At 40.0% G+C, this 25,292-nt stretch overlaps 1 protein-coding gene across 1 annotated transcript in view; it reads left to right on the forward strand.

Moving 5' to 3' along the window:
• The window catches only part of znf385d (zinc finger protein 385D), a 95,162-nt gene that overhangs the window by 60,624 nt on the left and 9,246 nt on the right, over nt 1-25,292 (forward strand). Inside the window, exons 4-6 of the mRNA XM_005472874.4 lie at nt 1,010-1,178; nt 22,788-23,135; nt 24,642-24,823. Of these exons, the coding sequence (XP_005472931.1) occupies nt 1,010-1,178; nt 22,788-23,135; nt 24,642-24,823 (699 nt within the window). The remainder of the gene's footprint in view (nt 1-1,009; nt 1,179-22,787; nt 23,136-24,641; nt 24,824-25,292) is intronic.

Below are 25,292 nucleotides of genomic sequence, written 5' to 3' on the forward strand. Positions count from 1 at the left end.
CCTGCTGTTCAAACCTTCTGTTTGCAAGTCCAGCAAATCAAATGAAAGATGGCTCCAAGGGAGAGCAGAGGAACTAAAACATCTTGTTTCACTCCTGTCTTCCTCCCCTCACCCCCCAGCCGATCATGGCAGATGGCTGCCCTTCCCTGAGCTTGTTTCTTCCTGTTATTCGGAAGTTTTTCTTTCCCCCTGTCACCAAGTGCTTGCTCACAGGGGCTTGTTTGATTGGTGGGGATTTCTCTGTATACATTACTATATAAAGCACTTTGAGGTGACCACTGTTGGAATTTAGTGCTTTATAAACAAATTGAACTGAACTGAAATTGAATTCGGAGAGAGGGTGAATTAAAGGACTGCAGCAAGGCTCAGTTTAGGATAAACAAAAATTGTTTTGATCTGTGACTCATGCAAAGTTGCTCTAGTAGATTCCTCAAATACAAATGTGGAGCTGGAAATAATCATAACAGGTCCCATTTGGAGAAATTAGCCTCATATTTAGACTTAATGATCATTTCATGCAAACTTTTATAGCTGGAGTAGCCAGAAAAATTCAACTTTAGCAGCTATCCAGGAGGTGCAACAGCAAATATATTGTTGATATAATGAGCTGATTTAGCAAAATTCCTCTTATAGGAAAAATATTTGACATCCAGGCCTTATAAACTAGTCATTGGCTGTGGAACAACAAATTAATATTTGATCCAAAAATGCTCCCTTTACTAGCATATGTGGAGGAAAGGTAGTAGCTATTCAGTCAGTCATAAACCACATAAATAGCTTTGAAAGTCAGTGGTACCTGGGTGTATTAAACATTTAGCTTTAATACTTATTTTCTAAAATTGGCTGAAACAAAATCAACACTTTTTGCTGGACTGCAAGGGATATTGAGCCTGCTAATTATGTTTTGTCTGCTTCATTGACCCTGACTGTGTTCTTTTAGTTTTCATATTTTAATTCATCCAGACTTTGTAGCTGCTTTCCCACAGCCTGTTATTTGTTCTTCTCACAGAGCCAGGCCCTGGCCCACTACAAGGGCACCAAACATGCCAAGAAGCTAAAAGCCCTGGACACCCCGAAGAGTAAGCTCAAAGGCTCAGTGGTCACCAAGGAAACCGCCAACCAGGAGATGGCCAAGGGCATCAACATCTCACAGGTCCCCAACAACACTGAGAGGAAAGGTTTGTATTTTCCTGCCTGCATATTCCTAACGCAAGAACTTTGTTGCTGTTCTTTATGTAGATGGAGCCCTTCTGTTGGGAATCGTTATTAAACCTCCAAGCCTTCCTATTTGGCATTTTTTATTTGCTGCAGTCAACTTGTAATCACTTTAGGACCTGGATAGACTCACTGTTGATTATATCAGCCCTGTATTGGCTGGGTTGGCAATGGGAGGGATGAGGTAGGGCCTAAGTGTGCTTTTTGTGTTATCTAGTGCTGACAGGCAACAACACTTTGTGACAAAACATGTTATGCCCGCTCATTTGCATGAGATGATTCCATTGATGCAACGTGCTGGGCAACTGGAAATCATTACATGGTAATCTGGCAAAAAAAAAAAAGAAAAGAAGAAAACATCAAGCTCAGGCGCTTTGTTACGTGCACACCAGTATTCCTGCTGTTTACCTGGCAATATATTAACCAAAGCTGAAATGACTTGCACCATAACTTTCCACTGCTGTAATATCCTCTCTGATACATTACAAACAGATGTGAGGTGTTTGGGCACTTCTAATGGATGAATCTAGACTATAATTTCTGGATTACACCTCACTTCCTGGTACAAAGCACCCTGTTGCTTTTTTTGCATCTTCCTCTTCTGGCTTTCTACTTTGCATCTGCCCTTACTCCATTTTTAATTCCAATTTTCTGGTCCACATTATTGTGTGCTGACTCTGTGTATCTTAATATTCATCATGTTGCAGCCAGGTGGCTTTCTAAATCCAGTTATTTTGGCCAGGTGTTTACTAAAAAAGATTCTGGGTCTCTGTGGTATTCGCTTGCTTAAAACATGTTTAAAAGGTAAACACAAACTAACTGCAACTTTCAGCGCCTGACAGAAACCAGATGCACAATATATTAAATGGTTTTATCTTCTGTGTCCCATATTGGTCCTGTGGAGGATAACGTTTTTGGCACCTGAAAGCACTGCCGAGGAGCCCTGCCCTCTCTGTCTTCTGAAGCGTAATATTCCTTAAGCTGCCTATTATTATGTCATAAAATTGGCCCAATGAAAGTCTTCCCCTTCAACTGTAACAATAGAAGTTTTTTAGAGTAATTAGAAACACATTGAGCTATTCTGCTCTGGGATTAATTTCAAACTCCAACCATGTCTTCTTCCAATGTTCCAAAGTATTTAAATTAGGAGCACATTTCTGGAGTGCATTTTGCATTGTGACCTATACATATGTAGAACCTTATACAGCCCTGACGCCTGCAGTTTAAAGCACCCATGTGACATGTTTGGGGTTTTTCCCTTAGTCTGTTTTTTAGCATGTAAAGATTTGCAAAATTACAAAGCCCAGAGTTTGCCTCATCACTGCCTCACACATCTGCATCTAACTTGCAGTTACTTTGAGATACCCTCAAAAAGAAGCTTCCTCACCGCCCATCATTTTTGGTTACTTGACAGAGTCTGTGGGTTCTCATTCATCGAGGTCATGGTGTTCTAAGGAGCTTGGAGGGACAGTGACTGGACTTCTATTTATACCAGGTTTTTATGCCTGAGATTCTCCACCATTTGGTTGTAGAACTGAAGAAGCTTCTCAGATAACAGATGAAAAGTCCAGTTCAGCTTTTTTCCAAGATCCTTAGATGACTTGACAGAGCCATTTCCTCAACTTTACGTCTCAGCCACAACCCAACCCTAATTTGAATCCCTTTCCTACACGTCAGAGGTGAGTTAAAGCTGTAATGCTTAGGGCCAACCACAAATTGTGGAACCTTTTAACTTTTTTGTTAGCATTCGTTGATGGTACATGTTAAAAACTAGAAGAAGAACATTTAATTTAAATTTAGTGGCTCCTTCCTGCCTCTCAACCAGGTCACATGAAATTTAAGTTGTTTTTCAAAACAACATAAACACAAAGAAATACAGATTTAACGGTCACAAAAAGTAATTTCAGAAACAGTATTGAATGAAATCTTTGTAAAATCTGTAATGTAAGGATTACATGAATGCAGGATTCTTCTTCTTTTTCTGGGTCTGATTTGAGTTCAAACTGACCTGACTGACTAGACCTTGTAGAAACTAACTAACACCTAATTTCACTTGGCCAATTGACCAATTAGAGTTGACTGCGCTCATGGAGAGCAGAGGGAGGTCTTAAGGGCACAACAGCTAAAACTGAGAATTTAAGGAAGAGAGTACAATTTTTTTTAAAAAGAGCTGCAGCAATGTTTTTGTTGCACATATTATAGTAGACTCACAAAAAAATGAACCTGTAAAGCCACATGTGGGCATTTTAAAGAATACTTGAGGTGAAAGGTTATATATCAGTGTTTGAAAGCTGTGTCAATTCTCAGGGGGAATATCCTGTGAATCTGTCTAGGGTTTGGCCCCATGATAGTCTGCGTAAGCTCCAACCCCCTCGTGGCATTTGAATTGGATAGGTAGTTAAGAAAATGGATGAGTGGAATATCCAGGTTGCTTAAATAAGCCGGATAACAATTTTCTTCTGTATCCCCTAAAACAGTATCATAAAAGAGCATTAACAAACAGGCAATTTAATCTTATATATTTCACATTGTGCACATCATGTGTTAGTCTTTAAGTCTTTAAGTTATATTAAGAGCTTCACACCTGGCTGCAGTCTGTCTCGTACCCCGCAGAGTTACTTAGCTACTATACAAATGTCAAACCATTAACAGAAGCAATTTGCACTCAAGCTTCCCTGAAGCCAACCCACACTGCAGTCTATCGACATTTACCGTAAGAGAGGGAATGTGATGTGATGTAATGCTAAGTCGAGCTATGACTTTGGAGGTCACACATCTGAAGGGACCTTAGTTATTAAATCTTAAATGCATTTCAGAAATTATGGCTAAATTTACAATACTTAGATTTTTAGCTCAAAGTAAATTTACTTAAGATAAGATAAGATGGCCTTTATTAGTCCCACAGGTGGGAAATTTGTTTTGTTACAGCAAAAGTGCAAAGTTATGTAGCAGAAATTAGAAAACACTGGAATGCAATAAAATACAATAAAATAAAATAAAATACTATATACAATAGAATAAAATAGAATAGAATAATATATACAATAGAATAAAATAGAAATACAAATACTATATACATAGCGCATAATATAAGTTTCTCGTGTATTTATGTCACAAAAGAGTCGACGCACTCTGACCAACATAGGAAACATGTTATATCTAATATTCCTAAATATTTAATGCACTGAATGTGTTTTTTCCCCCCGGCTGCTGCTGAGAATTAAATTTTAATTAAATAGTTATTCACTGTTTACTCTTTTCATGTGAACTGTGGGAAGTTCATATTTAGTGAGAGCTTTGAGCATTTAGGACTCAGTAATTAACCAGTTTGTAAGACATCAGGCTTTACAGTAGAGTTTTTGTGATTAATAGCAGATATGTTTGAAAATAATGTTTACACAGTTATGTTACGAAACATCTCCTGTCATCTTTTGCTTCCATTGAATTTTTAAATATCATCTTGAACGAATCCCACATTAGATAATGAATTCATCAACATGTAATTGTGACAAACATTTCGACTTAATTGCTTGTCACTTTTATTTCATAACACAATTTTTCCTCTTGAGCATTTCTGTCAGTCATTCAGGACAAACATGGCAGCCGCGTTTATGAGAGTTATCTGAGTAAAGCAGCAGACAGAGGCACTAAAGCTCCGTTGATGAAATGTCACAATGAAACGTGTCTTCTGAAATGTAATGGCCACCGAGGAAGAATTAAACTGTAAAATAAACAATTTGGAATTTTAAAATAGACACAGCTGGAATCAACATGAAACAATAAATGTTGGACTGAAATAAGATGAGATTGTCTTTAAACACTGATTATTTATGTTGCTCTTTTAATTAGACAATAAGATTTTTAATAGACTGTATCCATAGACCACTTGTGATTATGGAGCTGTCTTTGGCTCATGTGATTGTGGAAAAGTTGTTATTTATTTTTTGTATTATACACTAGCATCCAAAAGTTTAGACATGCTAATCTTTTCAGTGAGTCCAATCTCTTGACTTTATTTATCATCTCTGTACATGACTCCTCGTGTTTATCCAGCTGTAAAAACATGTAGCCTAAATTTTACCAATTGTTTTCATATTTTGTCAATTGAAATGTCCATAGCTATCCACATTCTGTTAGTTTTGATATACCTCAACATTGGTGGATCGCATGGATGTATACAAATAAATGGCTGGTCCTGAGTCCCTCTAGCTGTGGATTCCTAATCCACAAAAAGAAAATCCAGGGAGGAAAAACAGAGACTTTAACAGTGTGTTTGGACAGAGTTGTGTGCTAATGCTGCTGACTTACTCTCACGCTTGACCCACAATGAGAAATTAGCAAACAACAGAAAAAAGTAATGTGGTGAGACGTTTCCAGAACAAGCAGAATATCGTTTTTTACAGACCTAAAGGTTGAATGCGATGTGCAGCTGAGGAAAACAGAAGAGCTTTGCCTTCAACATTAGTAGTTCAGTAGTAAATAGCCCACTGCAGAGTAGTCTCATGTGGTTAATGATCTTAATTATTTACACCTATTAGTGATGGTGATAGGCTAATTCATACTTAATAGGCTGTATCACCTTCATTATAAGGCCCAAATAAATTTTGTGGCTCCAACACATTTTTTTGGTCAAACTGGCTCCAAAAAACAAACAAAAAGGACTTTTTTATAGTAAAAGTTGCTTTTTGAAGTAAGAGCAGTTTGACCATTCGTAATATTTTTCACGTATGCTTGCTAAAGACCATTTTAGCCACACTAGCCCGTTTCCTTGCTGTGCGTTTGTGTCCATCATTGTCTAACATCATCAAATTCAGTGTTTTTTTTTCTGTGAAGTAGAAAATGAGCCTGTAGAAAGTAATTTAGAAGTGACACGTCTGTGATTCATTCTTTCTTCAGCAAGTTTGAAATGAAAAGATGACTTCTAATTTACCTCCTCAATCTCAGTGCAGAGCCCTGCTACACAGCATATCAAACCAATATAACTCAATCTGACTGAAATATTTCCAAAGATACAGTAACTATGAAAGTCAGCTAGGCAGCAACGGTGATTGAATATTTTTCTATAAAATCATACAGCCTTTAGTGGAAAAAGATGATAGATGTGAAGACATTCAGACCTTAAAGGAACAGTTCCCCCTGAAAAGCCATCTGGATTGCTTTGATGTCAGTTTTGCAGATATCTCTGTAAAAATGGCCGCCTTCTCTTGAATAAGATTAAACTAAATATCGTTTGTGTTGCGGTGCTTAAAGCTGCAACAGTAGTAAAATGAAACAAAAAGAAAAAAACATTTGCTGATACAATTAAGCCACAAAGTTCGCAGATTTTTGAGGTCTTAATCTCTGCAATGAGCCATTTTCCCCACCGACCTTACAGTGAGAGCTGATCTGCTGTGCAAAAGAAAGTGTGCATCAACAGTCTCATGTTCCTGACACTGAGACACGACGAAAGCATCGATGATGGCTCGTTGACATGAGTGGTCCTACTAATGTTCGCCAGCTGTACACTTTTTTGCGCTGGCTGAAAAGAAGTGTGCAGCTGGTAGTCATCAGAAAGTTCTTCAAACTTATATATTTTATGCTTTGAACATCACAAGGCAAACATCATTCAGTTGCATTATAGTTAAGGGAAGAAAGGGATCTCTAAAAACTGGGCAACTGACACTGAAACAATTTAAAGCGCGAAATAGCGCTGCACGCCAGGGGGAAAAACACGTTTTCTTGAGATAAAAAAACATAAAAGGCCAAACAACAAAGGTAGAGCTCAGACATTGACCTCCTCCCACTGCACCTGAACTGAGATACTCATCTGTAATGGACTCTACACAGCTCTGACATTAAACTTACACTCATGCCTGGGGGAAATTGTAAACACATTATACACAGACAGAGACCTCTGGGACCTTAAACAACAAGCTGTCATAACCACACAGACAAATGGCTATTAATCATTTCAGTGCCCTTAAAAAAAGAGAGAGGAGAAAAAAACAACAACTATATTTCTATACAGCATCTCACTATCATATCTACAGCTTGTGGGGGTGGTGGTTTGTCACAAGTGGCACGGGGTAATGAATATTAATGTACTCAGATGTCAAAAGAATTAATTGTCGAGGCGGGTAAATGCTGCATTATCTGTAAGGCTGAAGTATTTGATGGTATATCAGGGTCACAAAGCTGGCGCTAATGAAATGCCGAGATCGCAGAAGAGTAATGGCCGTGGTGAGGGTCGGTGGGAAAAAGGGAGGCAGAGCTCGGTGCACGTTTGCAGAGTGGGCTTTCAATTAGATTGTTTTGCTCTATTAACTACAAGTGAAAAAATATATGATTTCCATTATAATTTCAGTACAACAGGTCCATGGTGGAAACAATGTAATCTGATTGCTCATTTGTGTTTGGTAGAAATACATCTGATTGAGAGTGTTCTGTAATGAGAGCTCTGCAGTTGGGTGACTATTTAATTAATCCCGAGTGTTTTTTGCTGTTTTGTTTTGTTTGCGAATACAATATGAAACTTTTGAAGCTGGTTAAACTTGTCGACTTATGCACCGGGTTATTTTTACAGCACCTGTTCTTCATGTTTCTGCCTGTTGCCCACAAACTTTAAATAGCAGGAAAATGAGGAGTCAGAGCTGAAAATCTTCACCCTGCAAGAATTTTCCAAAAAAGGTCCATTTTCAGTTTTCTCCCTCCTTGATATTTCTCTCCTCTGCCCCCATTTCTCTGGATTCCTCTGACCCAGAAATTGATCTCACTGCTCATCTCAAAGGATATCTCAAATCCAAAAATGCTTCTCAAGGATAGAGGAGGCATGCTGAAGGAGCTATGAGTGTGGATGCACAAAAGACATATCAGGCCCAGCTGGAATATACAAATAATAGTGGGAGGAGGACTCCACGAACAAGCTTTGCATTTGTATTCATAAGCTGTTTTTGCTATTAACATCATTTACTGCAAAAATCACACTTTTCTCCCTTCACCTTTGGTGCGCATGTGGGTGGGTGTTAAAACAAAAACTCTGTGATATCCGTCACATTCTGCCATGTTGTGGATTTAATTAAAAATAAGCAGCAGTAGGCTTAACAAAACAACAGGTAATGCAGCTGTGGTCCACATCACATTTAATTGACATTGATTTAAACTGACGGCACTGCAATAAACGCTCTGCTTTCCTCTTATCTCATCCTGGCCTCCTGTGCTTCTTGGGTGGGCGTGACTAAGACCAAAAGTGTCAGTGTTTCTGATTGGCCAACATGGTAAGGGGCTTCATCCCTGCCTGCTGGTTTTGCATGAAGTTAACAGCATTTCAGTTGTGTTATGTGAATTAAGATTTTATCAGTAAATAAAAGTAAATAACTCCCTTCTACAAACAGATGAGGATAAAATGATTAGCCTCCCTATGAAATTTAAATATTTTTCAAAACATTCCTGTTTTTTTTGTTGTTTTTTAACAGAGCAAGTGATTTTTAAGACAACATTTCTAAAAACACTAGTCTTCTTTAAAAGCACAAATTATTTCTGTTTGCACACAATGACAGAATTATAAAAGAAAAACAAAAAATAACATAATCAGTATTATTAACTGTTTTTTACTGATCGACAGCACAAACCACTGCTGTGATTTAACTGTATATAAACTTCAGAAAGGGTTTGAGCTGTCACTTGAAATAAATCAGTTTAAACATAAGAAAAAAATGTTAATGCTCACAAAGCAGGAGATGGAGACAAAGTAATAACAGCGTTTCCAGTTGTTAAGAAGTAAGAAGTATCGTCAATAAACTCAAAGAGAGCCACACTGTACAAAACAAACCTGGCAGAGGAAGGATGTGAAAAATTTCAAAGATTCTGGAAAGAAAACTAGTGAGAGATGTGTCTAAAGACCACAGAACAACTGCCAAGACACTAGTGAATGACACAGCCAAGGCAGGAATTGTCATCTTAAAAGAGGAGAATAAGTAGAACCCTGGACCAAGAAAATCTGCACATCTGCAGAAGAGACACCTTCAAGCTACACTAGTGTTTGCTAAAAACAACCTGAAGAAGGATTATGCAAAATACATTATGCATAATCATTATGCAAGCTGGTCTTTGGGTAGACAAAACAAGAGCTCTTTGTCCAGAGACACTGCCTATGTTTGGAGAAATAAGGGAGAGAAATACAACCCAGAGAACACTTTCCCCACAGTGAAGCACGGTGGTGGGAGTATTATCCTGCAGGGACGCTTCAGTGCCTCTGTAACATGGTAATCTCATGACAGTGGACAAAATCCTAAAGAAACAAGGAAGTAAATATTCTGAAAGAAAACCTGAAACCAAACTGGGACCAAACTGGCTTTTGGTCGTTGTTCTGGTGTCCAACACAACAGCGACCCGAAACATTGTTGACTGACCTGCACAAAGTCCTGACTTTAATCCTTCTGGAAGTCTTTGTGTTGAACCGAGGACAAAGAACCATGCTATAAAACCATCAAATGTGGAGGAGCTCAGATTTGCCAGAGAAGAATGGGCTGGGATTGTTCAGGAGACATGTGTGAGACGACTGCAGGCTGTTATCCAGCAAAAAAAATAATTCTGTCATCAATCTGTACGCACTAAACCTTGAGAGCATAGGGTTTCTTCATCCTTCAGCATGTAAGAAAATATTCTTTTTAAACAGTGCAATAATTCAACTGCTAATTTCAAATTAGGTCAGGTTAACCAATGTTTAGATCTTTCTAAAAACTCTAAATATTACACTGAATTACTGTGAAATTGCAAAAGCATGTTTGTATATTTAGTGATTATAATTCATTGGTTTAGCTAAATGTATTTGCAGTTTAGGGATAACATTTTCCAGGCTTTTTGAAAGCCTCTCTAATAACCAGTGCAAACAAACACCACTTAAAAAATACATTTCAAAGAACATCAGCCCATCGTTTATGAGTCTGCTTCAAAGTGTGTACTTACATTTATAGCATCTAAAATTCTTTACATCATAATATTACTGTACCTGCGTGCTCTATGAGAAGAATGTGCAACTGGACACTGTAAGATAGCAGATTAGCCAGATGACTCAGCCGCTGCCTGTCAAGTGTGTTTGTGCGCGTCCTTACACCAGCACCAGAGAGAGCGGAGGTAAAGCGAGAAAGGCAACGTGGGAGAGAGAGAGAGAAATGCCCATAGCACAGCCCGCCATCTCTCAGTTCCAGTCCAGTGCCTGAGGAAATGTACCCTGATATTAGCTATTAAAGAGCAGATTGTCAGGGGAGCCATGCCAGCACTGACAGCAGCTGTACAATGGGGCAGGCTGCAGGGAGGCAGGAGGCTAGCTCAGGCATTTTTCCTCTACAGGCTCTCTCTCCTCAAGTTCCCACCGGCATCTGACACCCTCCACCGCCCTTCCACCCCACCCCGCTCTAGCCTTTGTGCGTCCGTGTACACGCGCAAGCTCGGAAAAAGCCTCTAACAGACGTCAGAGGCAGCAGCATACCTGATGAGCGTGTGACCAGATTGGCTCCATACCTGCGCAGTGCTGCAAATGTTCTCATTTGTGAGGTTTCTGCGCGCCAACGTGTAACCACAGGAACTTCCCAATAGAAATTAGATACGGATCATTTGCTTTGGAATGAAACTGGAAAGAGATAAATCTGTGTGAATTCAAATCAATAACCCCTGCTGTGTTTAAGTGTCTGAGATAATGCAGCTTTTTTCCCCTTCGACAAAAACAACAAAAAAAGATGACTGCAAGCATCGACGCACACTTATTTGTAAATGCAAATTTGTCATCTTATCAGTCTTCTGTGCTGGAAATATTCAGCCTTGCTCACTTACTCACTTTGAATACTGACAAGAGGGGAGGAAAAAAATCATGGATGTCAAATGAAATTTGACAGAACTCAAGGGCCATGAGGGATTTATGTCCTTTAAATTGTGACAGCATATAATAAGGCCCAATCATTTTAATTAAAGAGCTTAATCCAGCTTCATTGAGGAAGGTAATCAGATCTCTGGGGAGTCTTGTGACTGCCCGGAAGCTTAAACAGGGCGGAAAGTTTTCCGAGCCACGTTTCTCCTCTATCGCCACAGGAAATGTCAGGGGAGCCGGGAGAGGTTGAGGTACAAACAGAGGAAAGAAAAGAGGCTGTGTCCTGTCTCGAAGGGTCGCGGCTCCTTTCCCCATCTGCCTTTCGCTCAATTCTCTTTATCATTGTTGCCTTCACCACTCTCAGCCTCTCAGATTCTCCCGCTTTAATTGTGTCCTTTACTCGATTGCTCCCTTTTAATGTTATCTCTTTCCTCTCACCTTCACACGCCCCTCTATCTACCCCCTTCTGTCATTCGTCCTCCTTCTTTCACACACTTTGTCTCCCATTGTTTTGGTCTCACAGGTTGCTTACTTTTCTCATTTCGCTTTTTATTTAACTTATTTTTCTCTCGCTTCAACTCAATCTTTCTGTGTCTTCAGCCCTTTTGTTTCTTCTCTCTTCCTTTTACCTGGCCCTCAATATTTATCTCTCTCTTTCTCTCCCACATACCCTGCCCAGCTCGCCCATACCAACTTTAGATTGATCACAGTCATTACCTCCATTAATGAGATGGGATTGAGTTCTTAACTGGGCCTTGCACAGCCAGTTAGGTCACACTGACTGGGGATATGGATTACAAGAGGCTTCCCAGAGAGCAGGGCGTCCTAGGCCAGCCAAAGTACACTTTAATCACCTGCCCCTCGAACAGCAAATGGCTCTTTAATGACACCGTGGTAGATGAGTTCACCCCAACACAAGGGCAAATACATGCATGACTTAACATGAGATGGGCTCACCAACCAGCTTCTATAGCAAGCAGATGAAGAAGAACCTTCTCACAGATTTCCTTTGCATTTTTATCAAACATTAATGGTTAAATATATGCACGAGCTATAATTCACACAGCTAAGTAAAATTTAATGTATCAATGGATTTGATTAAGTGGGCTTAGCGTAAAGACTGGAAGCAGGTGGAAACTTCTATCATGTGTGCAAATTAAAAAATATGCCTAACAACATCTCTGGAGCTCACTAGCTGTGTACACAGAAATGAGCCAACCCAAAGCTTTAAATTACTTCAGAAAAGTAAAATCCTTAATGAGATATTATGTTTCCCCAGGTATGGCCACTCAAGTATATTGGTGTATGTTTTAGCATTGTTTTCCTTTTCTATGGAGAAAATAACATTGTATGTGATTTATGTACTTGAAAACACATTGCTCTTATTTTGAAAGTTCAGTTGCTGCTAAGTAGACAGTCCTGGCCAATAACATCTTGTATTAATCTACCAATTGTTGTGGTAGCATTAACCTGGGGCTGCACTCCAGAGCCACTGTTCCTGAATGAAGCTTGCATGTAGTAAAGTCTCTCTAAGTGGAGGTCCACACCAGCCTGAACCTGCACCAGGTGGAGAACTAGTTTATGTTCCACTGACTGAGCTACACATTGCTGCAGAGCAGAACCAGGACTATAACAATTCACAATGCTGGAAGTGGAGTTCATCTGCAGGATTAGACACTCACTTGAGAAACAAGCGATACTGACCTTTCACACAAAGCACTTGGCAAGTAAAATATTTGCCGAGGAGAAGCTTGTGAAGAGAAACACAAATAAAATACATCTGTGGAAATCACTGAACATCAGCATCCTCACCTCATGAGGACGTTTTGGCTTTACTTTTTCTCCTTCATCTGAATAACCCCCCTAGTAGTTCTTTAATGTGGTGTTGACTGATGTTAGCAAGCTGACACTCACTATTCACTACCTCATAATACTGTAACTCTATAAAGGAGCTCTTTATCTCATGGAAGCTAATTATTTCCCTCTGCTTGCAGCCGCTGTTTTAAACTATATTAAACAGATCTGTCTCTTTACCAACTTCACAAAGAGAATTCGTTGATGTCTCTCTGAGGTATCAAAAAACAAGGATGTTGCCAAAATGTTGAAGTTTTGTTCAACAAAAGCACCCCGCAAAGCTGTTCATTAGCCTGTCAGTTTTCTGACTGATACAGAGATTTATTCTCCTACGATGTTACTTCTGATACACGAAGGAGAGAAAATCCCCAGTATGGACCCGAGAATCTCTGATTCTGGTGGTGCATCCAGTTCAGCTCTCTAATTGTGAGAACGCCTGCCAAAATCAGTTAAATGATAACTCACAGGCATAGAGAATTGCTGGCTCGCAAGAATACTAAAACCTTTACGTGAACTTGTTTTGAAACTGCACTCAGACTGCTCACCACGCCATTGAAAATCTGCCCAGAGAAGCAGGTGTGATGGCAGACTTTTGGTGGCTGGTGAGCCCAGCGAGGCTGCCCGAGTTAATCGCTGTGATTTCAGGTTGTTTTGACGCTTGGCAAACCCAAGCGGACTGGGAGAAAGTGGTGGGTAATTGCAGGGGGCAAAGAGGTCGCTTTTCTGTTCTGCTTGTGGCATAAACATTACTTATCTGGACTGGGAGGGTCAGCCGTATCATAAATAGTTAACTGATTAATTATTGTTCTTGTAGTAATGGCTTGATGGGATGCAATGTAAAGCCACATTCATGCTGAAAATTGCTGTTAAACCAGTTGAAGCTCCTTGTGTTTAATTTAGCAGCGGATGCCCTTACTCACCCTACTCCAAAGGGATTTTTTGTCTCCTGCCAGGATCGACTTTTTCTTCTTTGACAAATTAATTACTTCTTTAGGTATGGTGGTGTTTTGACTGTGCTGTGATTGACGGGACTGGGTAGATTTTCTCGCCCTTGTCTGTAGAAAGTCTGCTTCAACGCGAATGAAAATAGGATATAAGTTACACACAGCTAATTGGTGAAGTTATTTCCCCCTATCAAGTTGAGTTTAAAGTAAGTAAATGTTTCAGTCATGGTTCTAACTGCAGAAGCTGGATATGATACTCTTTTAATGCCAAATGTTCTTCCTTAAATCAGTGCGCAGGCATCCAAAGCATCTACTGACATAACAGAAGAGTTTAGATATCCTCACGTGCACACTGTGCCATGCTCAAAAAATATTAAGTCAGTATAGTCAGTAAGCAATAGCAATAGCCTCTAACCAGGGTATCCATTGAGATCTGAGAGGACAGATCAGGTAAAAGAACCGCAGCAACACAAAAGTGATTAAAATGCTGAAAATCAGCAGCTTACGTCAGTATCACTTTATAATAGCTATAATTAATCAATAGCACTTTTATCATTTAAACTTTATTCATGAAAAATTGTCTATTAATTTATAAGTATTGGTTGTATAAGACTGTTAGCTGATGTCTAAAGTTGTTAAATATGTTTAAAATACGATGTACACATGTTTAACAAGCATGTGGTGGCAGCACGGTGGTTAGTATCGCTGCCTCACAGAAAGAAGGTCGTGGGTTTGAATCCACCTTTTGGCTGTGGCCTTTCCTTGTGAAGGCTGCATATTCTCCCCATGCATGTGTGGGTTCTCTGTGGGCTTCCTCCCACAGTTAGTGGGATCGGATTATAAATTACCTGTAGGTGTAAATGGTTGTCTGTCTCTATGTGCTGGCCCTACGATAGTCTGGTAACCTATCCTGAGTGTGCCCCACTTCTCTAACGGTAGCTAGGATAGGCTCCACTGGAACTGGATGAATGGATGGATGGATAACTGTTCACAAAATATTTGAAGGGTAAAAATAAAGTTGGAACAGGAAAATCTTCATGTGTTTTATGCTCTGTTACTTTGACACAAAGGCATCTGCTGTGATGCTTACATCTCTGATGAAGTCTCACAAGTGTCAGCTTTCGTTTCATAGATATAGAAAAATGGATATGTAATCATAAATAATCAGAATTATAATATTTCTGACTGTCTGAGGCTAAATTTCCCCGATTCAAATCGAATCGAATCGAATTAAATCGAATCGTGGATCGAATCGAATCGGGACCTTGTGAATCGGAATCAAGGATTCTAGAAATCAGTGACGATACCCAGCCCTATGTGCCAGTGATGCAAATCACACGATTGTGCACCTGGAAACTGATTCATGTTGAGTTTGACTTTCACTCGTTGCTTTCTTTCAGTTTACTAACTGGTTGGCTGGTTTTTAACTACTCATATGATGTCGTGACAATGGTCTCAGAATTCCGTGACACTTGCATCAAACGACTTTGTGCAAATCGCACAGAGCTTTGACTAAACCATCGACTAACAGTATTATCTGAGGCCCATGCAGTGAGAACAGGCTCGTATGTAATTCTTATTCTTTCTTAACAGATCTGATAAAAGGCGTACTACAAAATGAAATTCCTAAAATAATTTGATTATACAAAATTAAATAGAAATAAAAAAGTAAAATTCTTATCATTTAATTGTTAATGCTGTGATGGATTGGGTGTACCAATGATAGCAGCTCAACCCATCACCCATCCTCCTGGTTCACAGAAATTAATGGATAGATATTTGTTAACAGCAAAAGCTGCTAACGATGCGCATCTAAATGATGTTCTGCGTGGCTTTTTGGAAAACACTGTTTTAAAAATGAGTGACTGCTTTGAATTTTGCAGGGTCTTATTTATACGCGAAGGAGTCTGAGGAGTGTGAGATTGATAAGCAGATTGGTTCTGAGTTGTCAGCGGCTCGGTTAGACTGCCGGGGTAAAGAATAAATCCAGTCTCAGGCAAAGCTTTTAGTTTCAGTGTCAATCTGTCCATCACGAGCTGATCAAAACCAAAGAATGAGATCAAAGGTCTGAGCAGCTGTAATGAGTTTCAAACAGTGTACGGCTTCAGAGCAGACGCCCGAGAAAAAATAGCTTCAATGTGTTCTCATCTCACGGCGTCAAATACCGCCCCGGCATGTGACTGAAGATTGCACTGTCATTTGTTGGTTATCTTTAGGCGCTGAAAGCTGCTTGGCTGTGTGTGGTTCAGGTTGAAATGTGATCTTTTATGACATTAAATCTGCTCAGTGGAAAAAAACATGTTTACCCACGGTGCACTGTTGTGCAGGAACAATGCTAAAAAGACACAAGCAGCTTTTACAGAATGGCAGGATTTGGCACCATGGAAACGAGAATGCACTGATAGTTTTCGTAGGATACTGAAATGGCGTGGAGGTTGAACACCAGCACAAAATGGCTGACTGGGATCCTACACTAAGCATTTTTCCTTGTAAAATGGGAAAGATGATTTGTAAAACTCTGAATCCAGAAACATAAAATTAACTTTTCTTCTCTTTCTTCAGCAAGATCAACAACTTCCACGTTTTATAAATTCTAAAATCCCCTATTTTGCTCTAAATCCCCTCATTTTGTTCATTTTTCTGTAAAATTAGGAGGAAATGTAACACAGCCTGTGTAAAATTAGAGGCTTTTCTCTGCACAGTGTTGAGTCGGTGTGCAAAAACCCTGTTAGTAAGGTAATGAGGTCAGACATCTGGAGGGAGATTGCCCTTTCGTGTTGATCTGTTGAGGTGCTTCAGGATCGAGCGGATTCTCGGATGCTTTCCTGCAAAAGTATTCCAGGCATGTTCAAGGAGAAGAAGAAAATCCTTCAGGCAGCAAACACCGGAAGGGCTACACATCCCAGCAAGAGCTGAGAGATGTGGCTCAGGGGAAGGAAATATTGGCCACTTTGCTTTGCTGGCTGCCACTTTGGACAACTGTGAAAATGTGGAGAAAAGTGGTTGGATGAAGCATTTATTTAAAAAAAAAAATTACAGTTTTAAAAATAGACGTTCCTTGTGGCTGTGGAGAAGTAGATTCATGGAGTGGTCTGTGTTTTTGTTGGCGGTTCAGAGAAGACAGACATGCTGCATGAATACAGTCAATGCCAGGAAAATTAGTGTGGTTTCCAATCAATACTTTAATGGACAAAAGTGTACTGTCTAAAATATACAGTTAGAAACCGTTCAGCACTCACCAATTATAGGCAGTATTCACCTGATGCAATCATTTTAGATGTAAAGCATATAAAGCTCTGTCGCTGGAGGTCTGCTGCTTTCAACTCTGATATATTTCGTAACCTTTGGCTGAAGCGATCTCAGTCACGATGTACCTTCAGAGGGTTTTGTGGCGCCGACTGGCGACATCTCCACTGGGATAAATAAGAACCATATATAATGGCCCACAAAAATAGCATGACATAATTCACTATTGATTTGCTCTCCTGGCTGGCTGATCTTCATTTTGTGACACTGGAGTGCGGGGAACTGTGAGGCATTGGCATCGATCAGACGGAGCCGCCAAGGCAAAATTTCATTTTCGCAGATGTGGCAGCAGTCTTCTGTATTCCATACTGTGACACGTGGTGTTGTTTTAGGAGTCAAATAAATTGATCTGCTGCTGTGTTTGTTCCTAAAAATATCAGACATTTCTTTCAGCAGCCTCTTTGTACACATTAATGTGATCTCTCATACAAATAGCAGATTAGAAGTGTGACTGTTTGCACAGTTTGTTTCATATTTATGTGCCTGATCTGGCATGTAATCAGTAATCGCCTGAACAACTCATCTTGGAGCAATTTCAACACCTTAGATAGAAATCAGACCTTCTTGCCTTTGGTCTAGAAAGTCATGTGTGTTCTTTTGAGTCTGATTGTACAGCTTGAATCAGTAAAGTAAACATTTTTTAAAACTTTAGTACTTTATTTCTTTTGATTTAGTCTTAATTTTCTACTTAAGTTTTTCCATGTTTAGAAGAATGTGATATATTTACAGTGTTGGCTGTACTAATATATAACAATAAAATTTACATTCCTGGTTACCAGTGATGGGAATAACGGCGTTACAAGTAACAGCGTTACTAACGGCGTTACTTTTTTCAGTAACGAGTAATCTAACTAATTACTATTCCTATCGTTACAACGCCGTTACAGTTACTAACAAGGAAACGCGGTCCGTTACTATTTTTCAACAAACAGACGGTTGAAGCTGTGTTCAGGTTACCGCATCTTATATCAGTTGCACGGAAGTAGCTGTAAGTAATCTGGACGCTACAGCTTTAAGCAGCTGCGCGCTCCCGCGGACAGCAATCACGGTCACTGTCTGGCACAACACCTGGAGCTCAGGGGGCAAAACAATCGCATGAGTGCTGCTGTTTGACTGAGGAAGAATAAAGGAGTCGTGGTAAGCCAATCACATGACCACTTCAAGACAAAGCAACAAGGTGATATATACCAGTTTATAAATTATGTTGATAGGCCACGTAAAACCAGAGTCATGATAAACAAGATAAACGCGGCGTTTTTTCCTCAATAGTTTCGTCACGTTTACTAAGGACAGCGCGAGCAAACACTCTCTGCTTATGAGCAAAAAACCAAAACAAAACAGGGGAAGTTTTGAGAGAGAGAGAGAGCAGGAAAAGAGAGAGCGAGTTTTGAGATGTGAGAGATTTGTGACGTTTAGCGTGTTTGGAGTGTGTAGTTAATGTGTTGTCTTGTGTAGTTAGTGTGTAGTGTTGTGTATAGTTTTGTGTTGTGTGTCAGAACAATGAGGCGACTGCTGTCTCCAGGTAGAAACAGCAGTGATACACCTGCTGCTGTCAGACCTGCAGGGATCAGGCTGTGATGTTCTCCTTTATAGTGGACAGAAATTATTGTTTTGGAGTGGCACAAATAATTTGTGGCATCTTATTGAAGAACAGCTGATTGTTCTGTAAATAGTTTGAAATGGTTATTTTAAAAAAGGGTAAAAGGTAAATGGATGCAAATAACTTGGTTGTTTGCAAAACTTGTGCATAGGATTTTAAAATTAACAATTTATATTTGCATTTAAAGTTATGAAACATGATTCATTAAACATGTTTTTGGTTGTTACAGTAAAAAATATAACTTTTTCTACTCTGATTTTATGGTTTTTGTCTGATTTTAGATCAATTGTGTTAATACAGTATGTCAAAATGAAAACATGACTGTAAATTCAGACACGTGAGGTTGTGCTGAAAAGGATGACACCAAACAAGGCAAAGTAAATAGTTTTTAAAGGTAAAATGTGGAGGGAAAATCAAAAGTAGTAAAAAATGGCCAATTATACCCTGGACCCCAGAGGGTTAAACGTTTTTTTTTTTTAAAGTAACGCAATAGTTACTTTTCAAGTAATTAATTACTTTTAGAATATTGTAACTCAGTTACTAACTCAGTTACTTTTTTGAAGAAGTAACTAGTAACTATAATTGAATTACATTTTCAAAGTAACTTGCCCAACACTGCTGGTTACTGAGCTTAGAGACTGTGGTGGAGTTGTGGTCCCTGGCTCAGCTGCAGGGGAGGGGTGGTGCAGAGACCTTAAGGGGGCGGTGCCGGGAAGGCAGGTGAGGCCACAGGTGGTGACGATCTGCTTAATGAGACGTCTCTTTTCTTATAGTGAAGCCAGAGACTGGAGTGGGAGGTGTGTGTGCGCTGAGACTGGCTGCGAACAGAGAGACTCAACCTGTGAAAGTGCTATTAAAAACCCATAATCATGACAGTGTTTCAGGTCCTTCTTTACAGAGGCTAACCTAAAAACAACCAGAAGAGCTGACTGTGTAAATCAGAGACATCAAACTTAGTCCTTCAGAGCTAAATTCAGCCCTTTGAAAATTTTTAATCCAGTCCGTATATCACTTTATGTTTTGGTCCCCCTAACTGTAAGCATACCCTGTATATGAGAAATGGATATCAGTTCCACATGTAAGGAGTGAAATCATTTGCCAGCAGTGGATAACTGCTGTGTTTGCAAAAAGAATAAGGATCATAAAGAAGTCTACGGCTCCGTTGATCTGTAACCTCAGTAAACACTTGATCGTTTTGGGTTATTACCTCAAAATAGTGTTAGGGTTGGTCTGAAAATTTCTCACTCCAAATGCTGAGAAAATAACACAAAATCCACAAAAAAGTCTAAATTTTGCAATAATCCCAAATTTTGACCAAAAAAAGGAAAGAAAGAAACAAGAACAAATGTTTAGTGTTGGAAATAAGCTTCCATTGAGAAGCTGAAAGAGTGATGTATTTGTATGACACATCTCTGTTTTGCAGGAACACAGTCTGAGCCATCATATTGATGTTCGAGGTTTTAAAAAAAACTGACTACAGCACAATATGACAATCAGCTCAGATAAATAAAGCGATGGAGCAAAAGGCAGTTTAAATTTTATGAGCAGTCTATTTTAATGGCAGAAGGCTGCATGGTACATATAATCTATGTTATCAAAGGTCTTTTTTTAAATAAAATTTACCACACAGAGTTGTCATGTTCAGGCCTGTGAAACAAACTTGCAGACACACATGCAGGAACAAAATGAAAAGATTCTCTGCTTTGCTTTACACCTGGATGGATGGATGGATGCATTTTGGTTTAATAAATGACCCAGGAGTCATATCCAGGCTTGTGTGTTGTGAGTTGGCTGTATGGTAGCCAACTTGTATAACAAGCTTTAGGACTTCAGTTGCGTTTACTCTTTCGATAAAGTTAAAGCAAGTCAACAAACGTCTGTGCACATCTGTGCCTTCATGTGATTCTTATTTCCCACTGTGGCCTTTAGTGAAACTGAGGTTGACACCCCTTGTAAACTGTTACACATTCCCTCAGCTATGAAGTTCACATCTTGTCGCTTTCATTCATCAGTTTAAAATCTCTTTTTGTTTTATCCTTCAGGGCACTATTTGTGTTATCATGTCAGAGTCTCCAGTGAGTGTGATGGTGTTTTTCTGAGAGAAACACTGGAACAAGTGACATGAGCAAGTCTGATGGCTGCCATTTGAAACTCTTGCACTTGCGTTCTGTGTGTTACTGGATGGTGATGCACATGCATCAACTCGCACAAGTGTTTGGAAGTGCACGTTTCCATTCTGTTTCATGACAGATGTCTCGAAACCGAGCAGGGTTTATGTTGCCAAAGTGACGTTGCCATGTTTATCTGCAGTATATGTTTAAGGCTGTTGTGACTGTGGAGCTGTTGCTTTCAGTGCAGTTTGTCTCTCCAAGTTTTAGCAACAAAACAAGTTGTGTTTGTAGCTTCTCAACCGCTCCGTATGTGCCGATTTTGCAAAATGACGTCTGTCTGCTCCTAAGCAACTAACATGTCTGGATGGAAAAGCTTTTGGATGTTTGGTTTTCAAGGATCAGCTTGTATATAGTTTGTACCGTTCAGCTTTATTACATAATTAATCGAAAAAAATAACTTGATCTGAATCCAGCCATCATAAGCCATCATTTCCAAATCTCGGCTTTCATAAATTGAATATACTTTGAGGTTTTATAACTAAAAGCTAGCATGCCCCAAAAACAGACCATGTTGGAGCCTTGAGCTGGCAAAGCAGGAGCAAGTAGGGGGAAGAAGCTGGAGTAACTGGTGGAGAGTGGACGGGCACATGAACGGTGTTGTTTTGGTGTGAGACTGGAGCGGGCAGCGAGCTGTGAAGAAGGACAGAGCCAAGTTACAACTAAGAAAATCTTTATAAAAGGGCCAGGAGTTGCTACCACACCGGTGATGCAAACAGTTTGGCAGGAAGTGAGTGAAAGGAATATAAACACTGCAGCTTGATGAGTAGTTGATTGAAGCCATGTGCGACAGTCCTGGTGCCGGTGGGAGAAGGCCACACCCAGGGCTGCACACAAACACTAGCCTACCTTCTCAGATTGTGCATCCTTGACTCCTTTCCTCACCTCATCTCCATTTCTGTTAGTTCCTCTCACCAAAGACTCAGTAGAGGAAGAGATGCAAGGAGAGAGGAGTCGAGCTTTAACGCGTTTAACAAAACGAACTGTGCTAGCTTCTCAGACATCATTTTAAAGTGATTCAGGTGAATCTATTAAATATGACGTGTGGCTCATCTACCACTGTGAGTAGCACAGTTCATGTCTGAATATAATTAGGCCTGCGGTGAATGAAATTCACAGCGTGGCTAATTGTGACAAGAAGATTGAGCTATGATATATTCATGCTCTTAATTTATCAAACACACATATAGCCTAGACACACAAACAGTGAAGGGCAGACAGTTTGATTACACAGCTGATCATCTTAAATACCTGAAACAGCTCATGAATGCATATCTGCAGAGTCCCCCTCCCACTGTGGTTTTTATTTGAGATGCAGCTTTTTCCATTTGCAATATGATACAGATGCCTTGCCTTCAAGTATCAGTCACTACTAGTGCTGAACCAGTTTCAGTGGTAATTTAATGAGTTATGAAATATTGTTTGGAGTTAGGAGATACTCTAACAATGTATCTCTAGTTTGTGTATATTCTGCAAGGGCTGTTATCCTTAAGGATGGCACACTGAGACTGATTTCTGGCTGGACAGGAGGCAAGAGGATAGAGAAAAGAAACAAAGCTCATGAACATGGGAAAGGAGAAGAGCGAGAGACAGAGGCAAAACAAGTAGGGCAGCACTGCAGGCATGGGCTGCATGACAGTGAACAGCAGTACCTCTTTTACTTTAGATCAATATTTCATGTTATGTTCTTTAATAAAGCAAACAAATAAAATAGAAATGATCCTGTGAAGTCTCAATAAAAACACATTAAGCCACCTGTTGGGTGAACACATGAATAAAACATTTCTGTCCGTGAATGATGGATGGAGCAATATGATTCAAATCAAATGCATTTCTCTGTGATTTATTTTTCCCTACAGATGGCCTCCCTGGAACAGCACCCCTAGTGCTTTCTCCCGTGCTCAGAACAGCACAACCCCTGGCATCCTTGGCGGTCCCTACCACGCCAACGCCTGCACCTGTGGCCTCGCTGACAGTGCCGAGCAGCACGGCGGCCGCAGCCCCAGAGACTACCTCAGCTGCTGGGGGAGACGAGGGGCACTCGAAGCTAAATTCCCCGTCCGAACCCGACCTCCCGGAGCCCGATGCCGAACCCGAAGCGGAGACAGACACAGAAACGGAGGAGGAGAAAGCTCGTCGTCTTCTCTACTGCTCCCTCTGCAAAGTGGCAGTCAACTCCGCGTCACAGCTGGAGGCTCACAATAGCGGTGAGAGATGTGTGCCAAGATTTGCCGCAAACGTGGAGAGTTTGAGTGGATGACAGACCTTTTTTTCCCCCAACTTGAAACAAAACAACAGAAATAAGGTTGGCTCTGCTGTACGAATGATGCGTTTACCTGCTGGTTGTGTTTTTCTCAGTGAACACGGACTCTGCATGATTGTTTCATTCCATGTTGTGCAATTTCCATGACAGCATCTGTGTTGAAATGATTTTTTCAGTGAGTCAGTGCTTTTTGTGAGGAAGGTTGTTATCTGCTGGGTTCCTTCAGTGTTCAAGCGTTTGTTTGTCATTATTGTAGAGTTATCTCCGCTGTCTTCAACAATCATTCCGGGGCTTGAAAAAACACAATTCTTCAATTATCCTTCGGTAGTTTCCATAGGAACCTTTTATCAAACTTTGATCAGGTATTGTGAGACATCCTTGCTTTTGAAAACAAAGCAGTCATTGTTTCAAACTAATTTCTCATACTGCATTCACACACAAACACACACAGAGACATAACACAGGGAAATGACAGTACACTGAGTCATCTTTGCTTTCAGTCTGAGGTTGTTCCTCTGCTTCTGCCCGCAATATCTTTGTGTTTTGACTTTTTCATTAAAGTTTCAACAACATAAAACAGTCAAATAAAGATTTCTAAACCGTTTTTCCACCATGAAAAACACTGAACACCTACTGAAACACTCATCAGGCAGCCTGATTTCGCAAGTGACCACAAAGCTCTACACGAATTCACACAAATCAAGCTTCTTCATTACAGAGTATTTGGTCATCTCATAAACATTCAACCAGCTTTGCAGCCCATTGTTGTCAGCAGTATTTTTTTAAGCAGTTGTAATAGCTAAAATATTCCATTTGCTTTCAGTTAGGGAAAAGTCCGTCTTTGGGTTCAGTGCTTGAGTTCAATTGGCAGTGACAGTTTTGCATAAACTTGGATCTCCTTTAGCTCTTCAACCTGTTGGATTACACCACGGAGCTACAAGAGCTGGACCTAAATATATCCGGATTAAACGAATGGCTTTCAACTAGCAGTTGCAGTTGCATCGTTTGCCTGAAGTTTGCCCAAAAATCATTTCAATTTGAAATGTAGTGATTTCCTGCTGAATACTGAACAGCTAAACATGCTAATTTACTGCATAAGTGCCCCATATTAGTGACATCTATGTTGGTGACTTGAGCTTCTGTTTGAGTGGAACTGAAACAAGTTCAGCAGAGTTTTTGGATGAACCAGTGAACCAGTCTTGGCCCTTGCAGCTAAGTGCTCGGGGAGGTATCGTTCCAGGAAGTGACCTACAACTGGGCCCTTACTCCCTTGCCCTGAGGAGTATTTGGTCAAAAGGTCAACTTTTTCCTCAGTGAGTTTAATAGGACTGTTCACTTACTTTGATCTGTGACATAAGGATAATATAAAATTTGACCCCTTTTCCCTCAGGTGCCCTCTGTTGAGTCAGATTCATGTACTGACCAAACTGCTTCCTATTTGAACCTGCAGGTACGAAGCACAAGACGATGCTCGAGGCCAGGAGCGGCGTGGGTTCCATCAAGTCTTTTCCTCGAGCAGGAGTCAAAAGCAAACTGGCTACATCTTCCAAATCATCCACAGGCCTGCAGAACAAAACGTTTTACTGTGAGACATGTGACGTGCACGTCAACTCAGAGACTCAGCTAAAACAGGTGAGAGATATAAACAGAGACCGAGACACTCACTCAGAAGTAAACTGGAAAATAGATTTCTGTGTAAAATTGGTCACAAGATCTTATTAAACAAGCAAAGCCGTATACGGATTAGACTGACATAAAATCAAGATGTTTGTAATAATGTGGCATTTTACTCATCATGTTCATCGTGCATTATAAATATCAAAGAAAATTAAAAGTCATCATCTAACGGGTTTTTTTTATTATTCAGTGAATCATTTGGCTTTTGAGGGAGCAGTCTAGCTTTTTGGAAAATATTGAAAGGATTGATTTTATTTCCATATCTGTCAACCACATTCCCTGCATTTGGAAATGGAAATAAAACCCAGTGCCTGACATACAATAGCTAAATGAAGCTTAGCTTCATATTTGCATTGCTATTATTTAAAAAGGTCTGTTTGGAGGTTTACCACTTTGTTTTGTGCCATTGTGATTTTATTAGATC

This window comes from Oreochromis niloticus, linkage group LG11, assembly GCF_001858045.2.
Source record: "Oreochromis niloticus isolate F11D_XX linkage group LG11, O_niloticus_UMD_NMBU, whole genome shotgun sequence".
NCBI classification, from domain to species: domain Eukaryota; kingdom Metazoa; phylum Chordata; class Actinopteri; order Cichliformes; family Cichlidae; genus Oreochromis; species Oreochromis niloticus.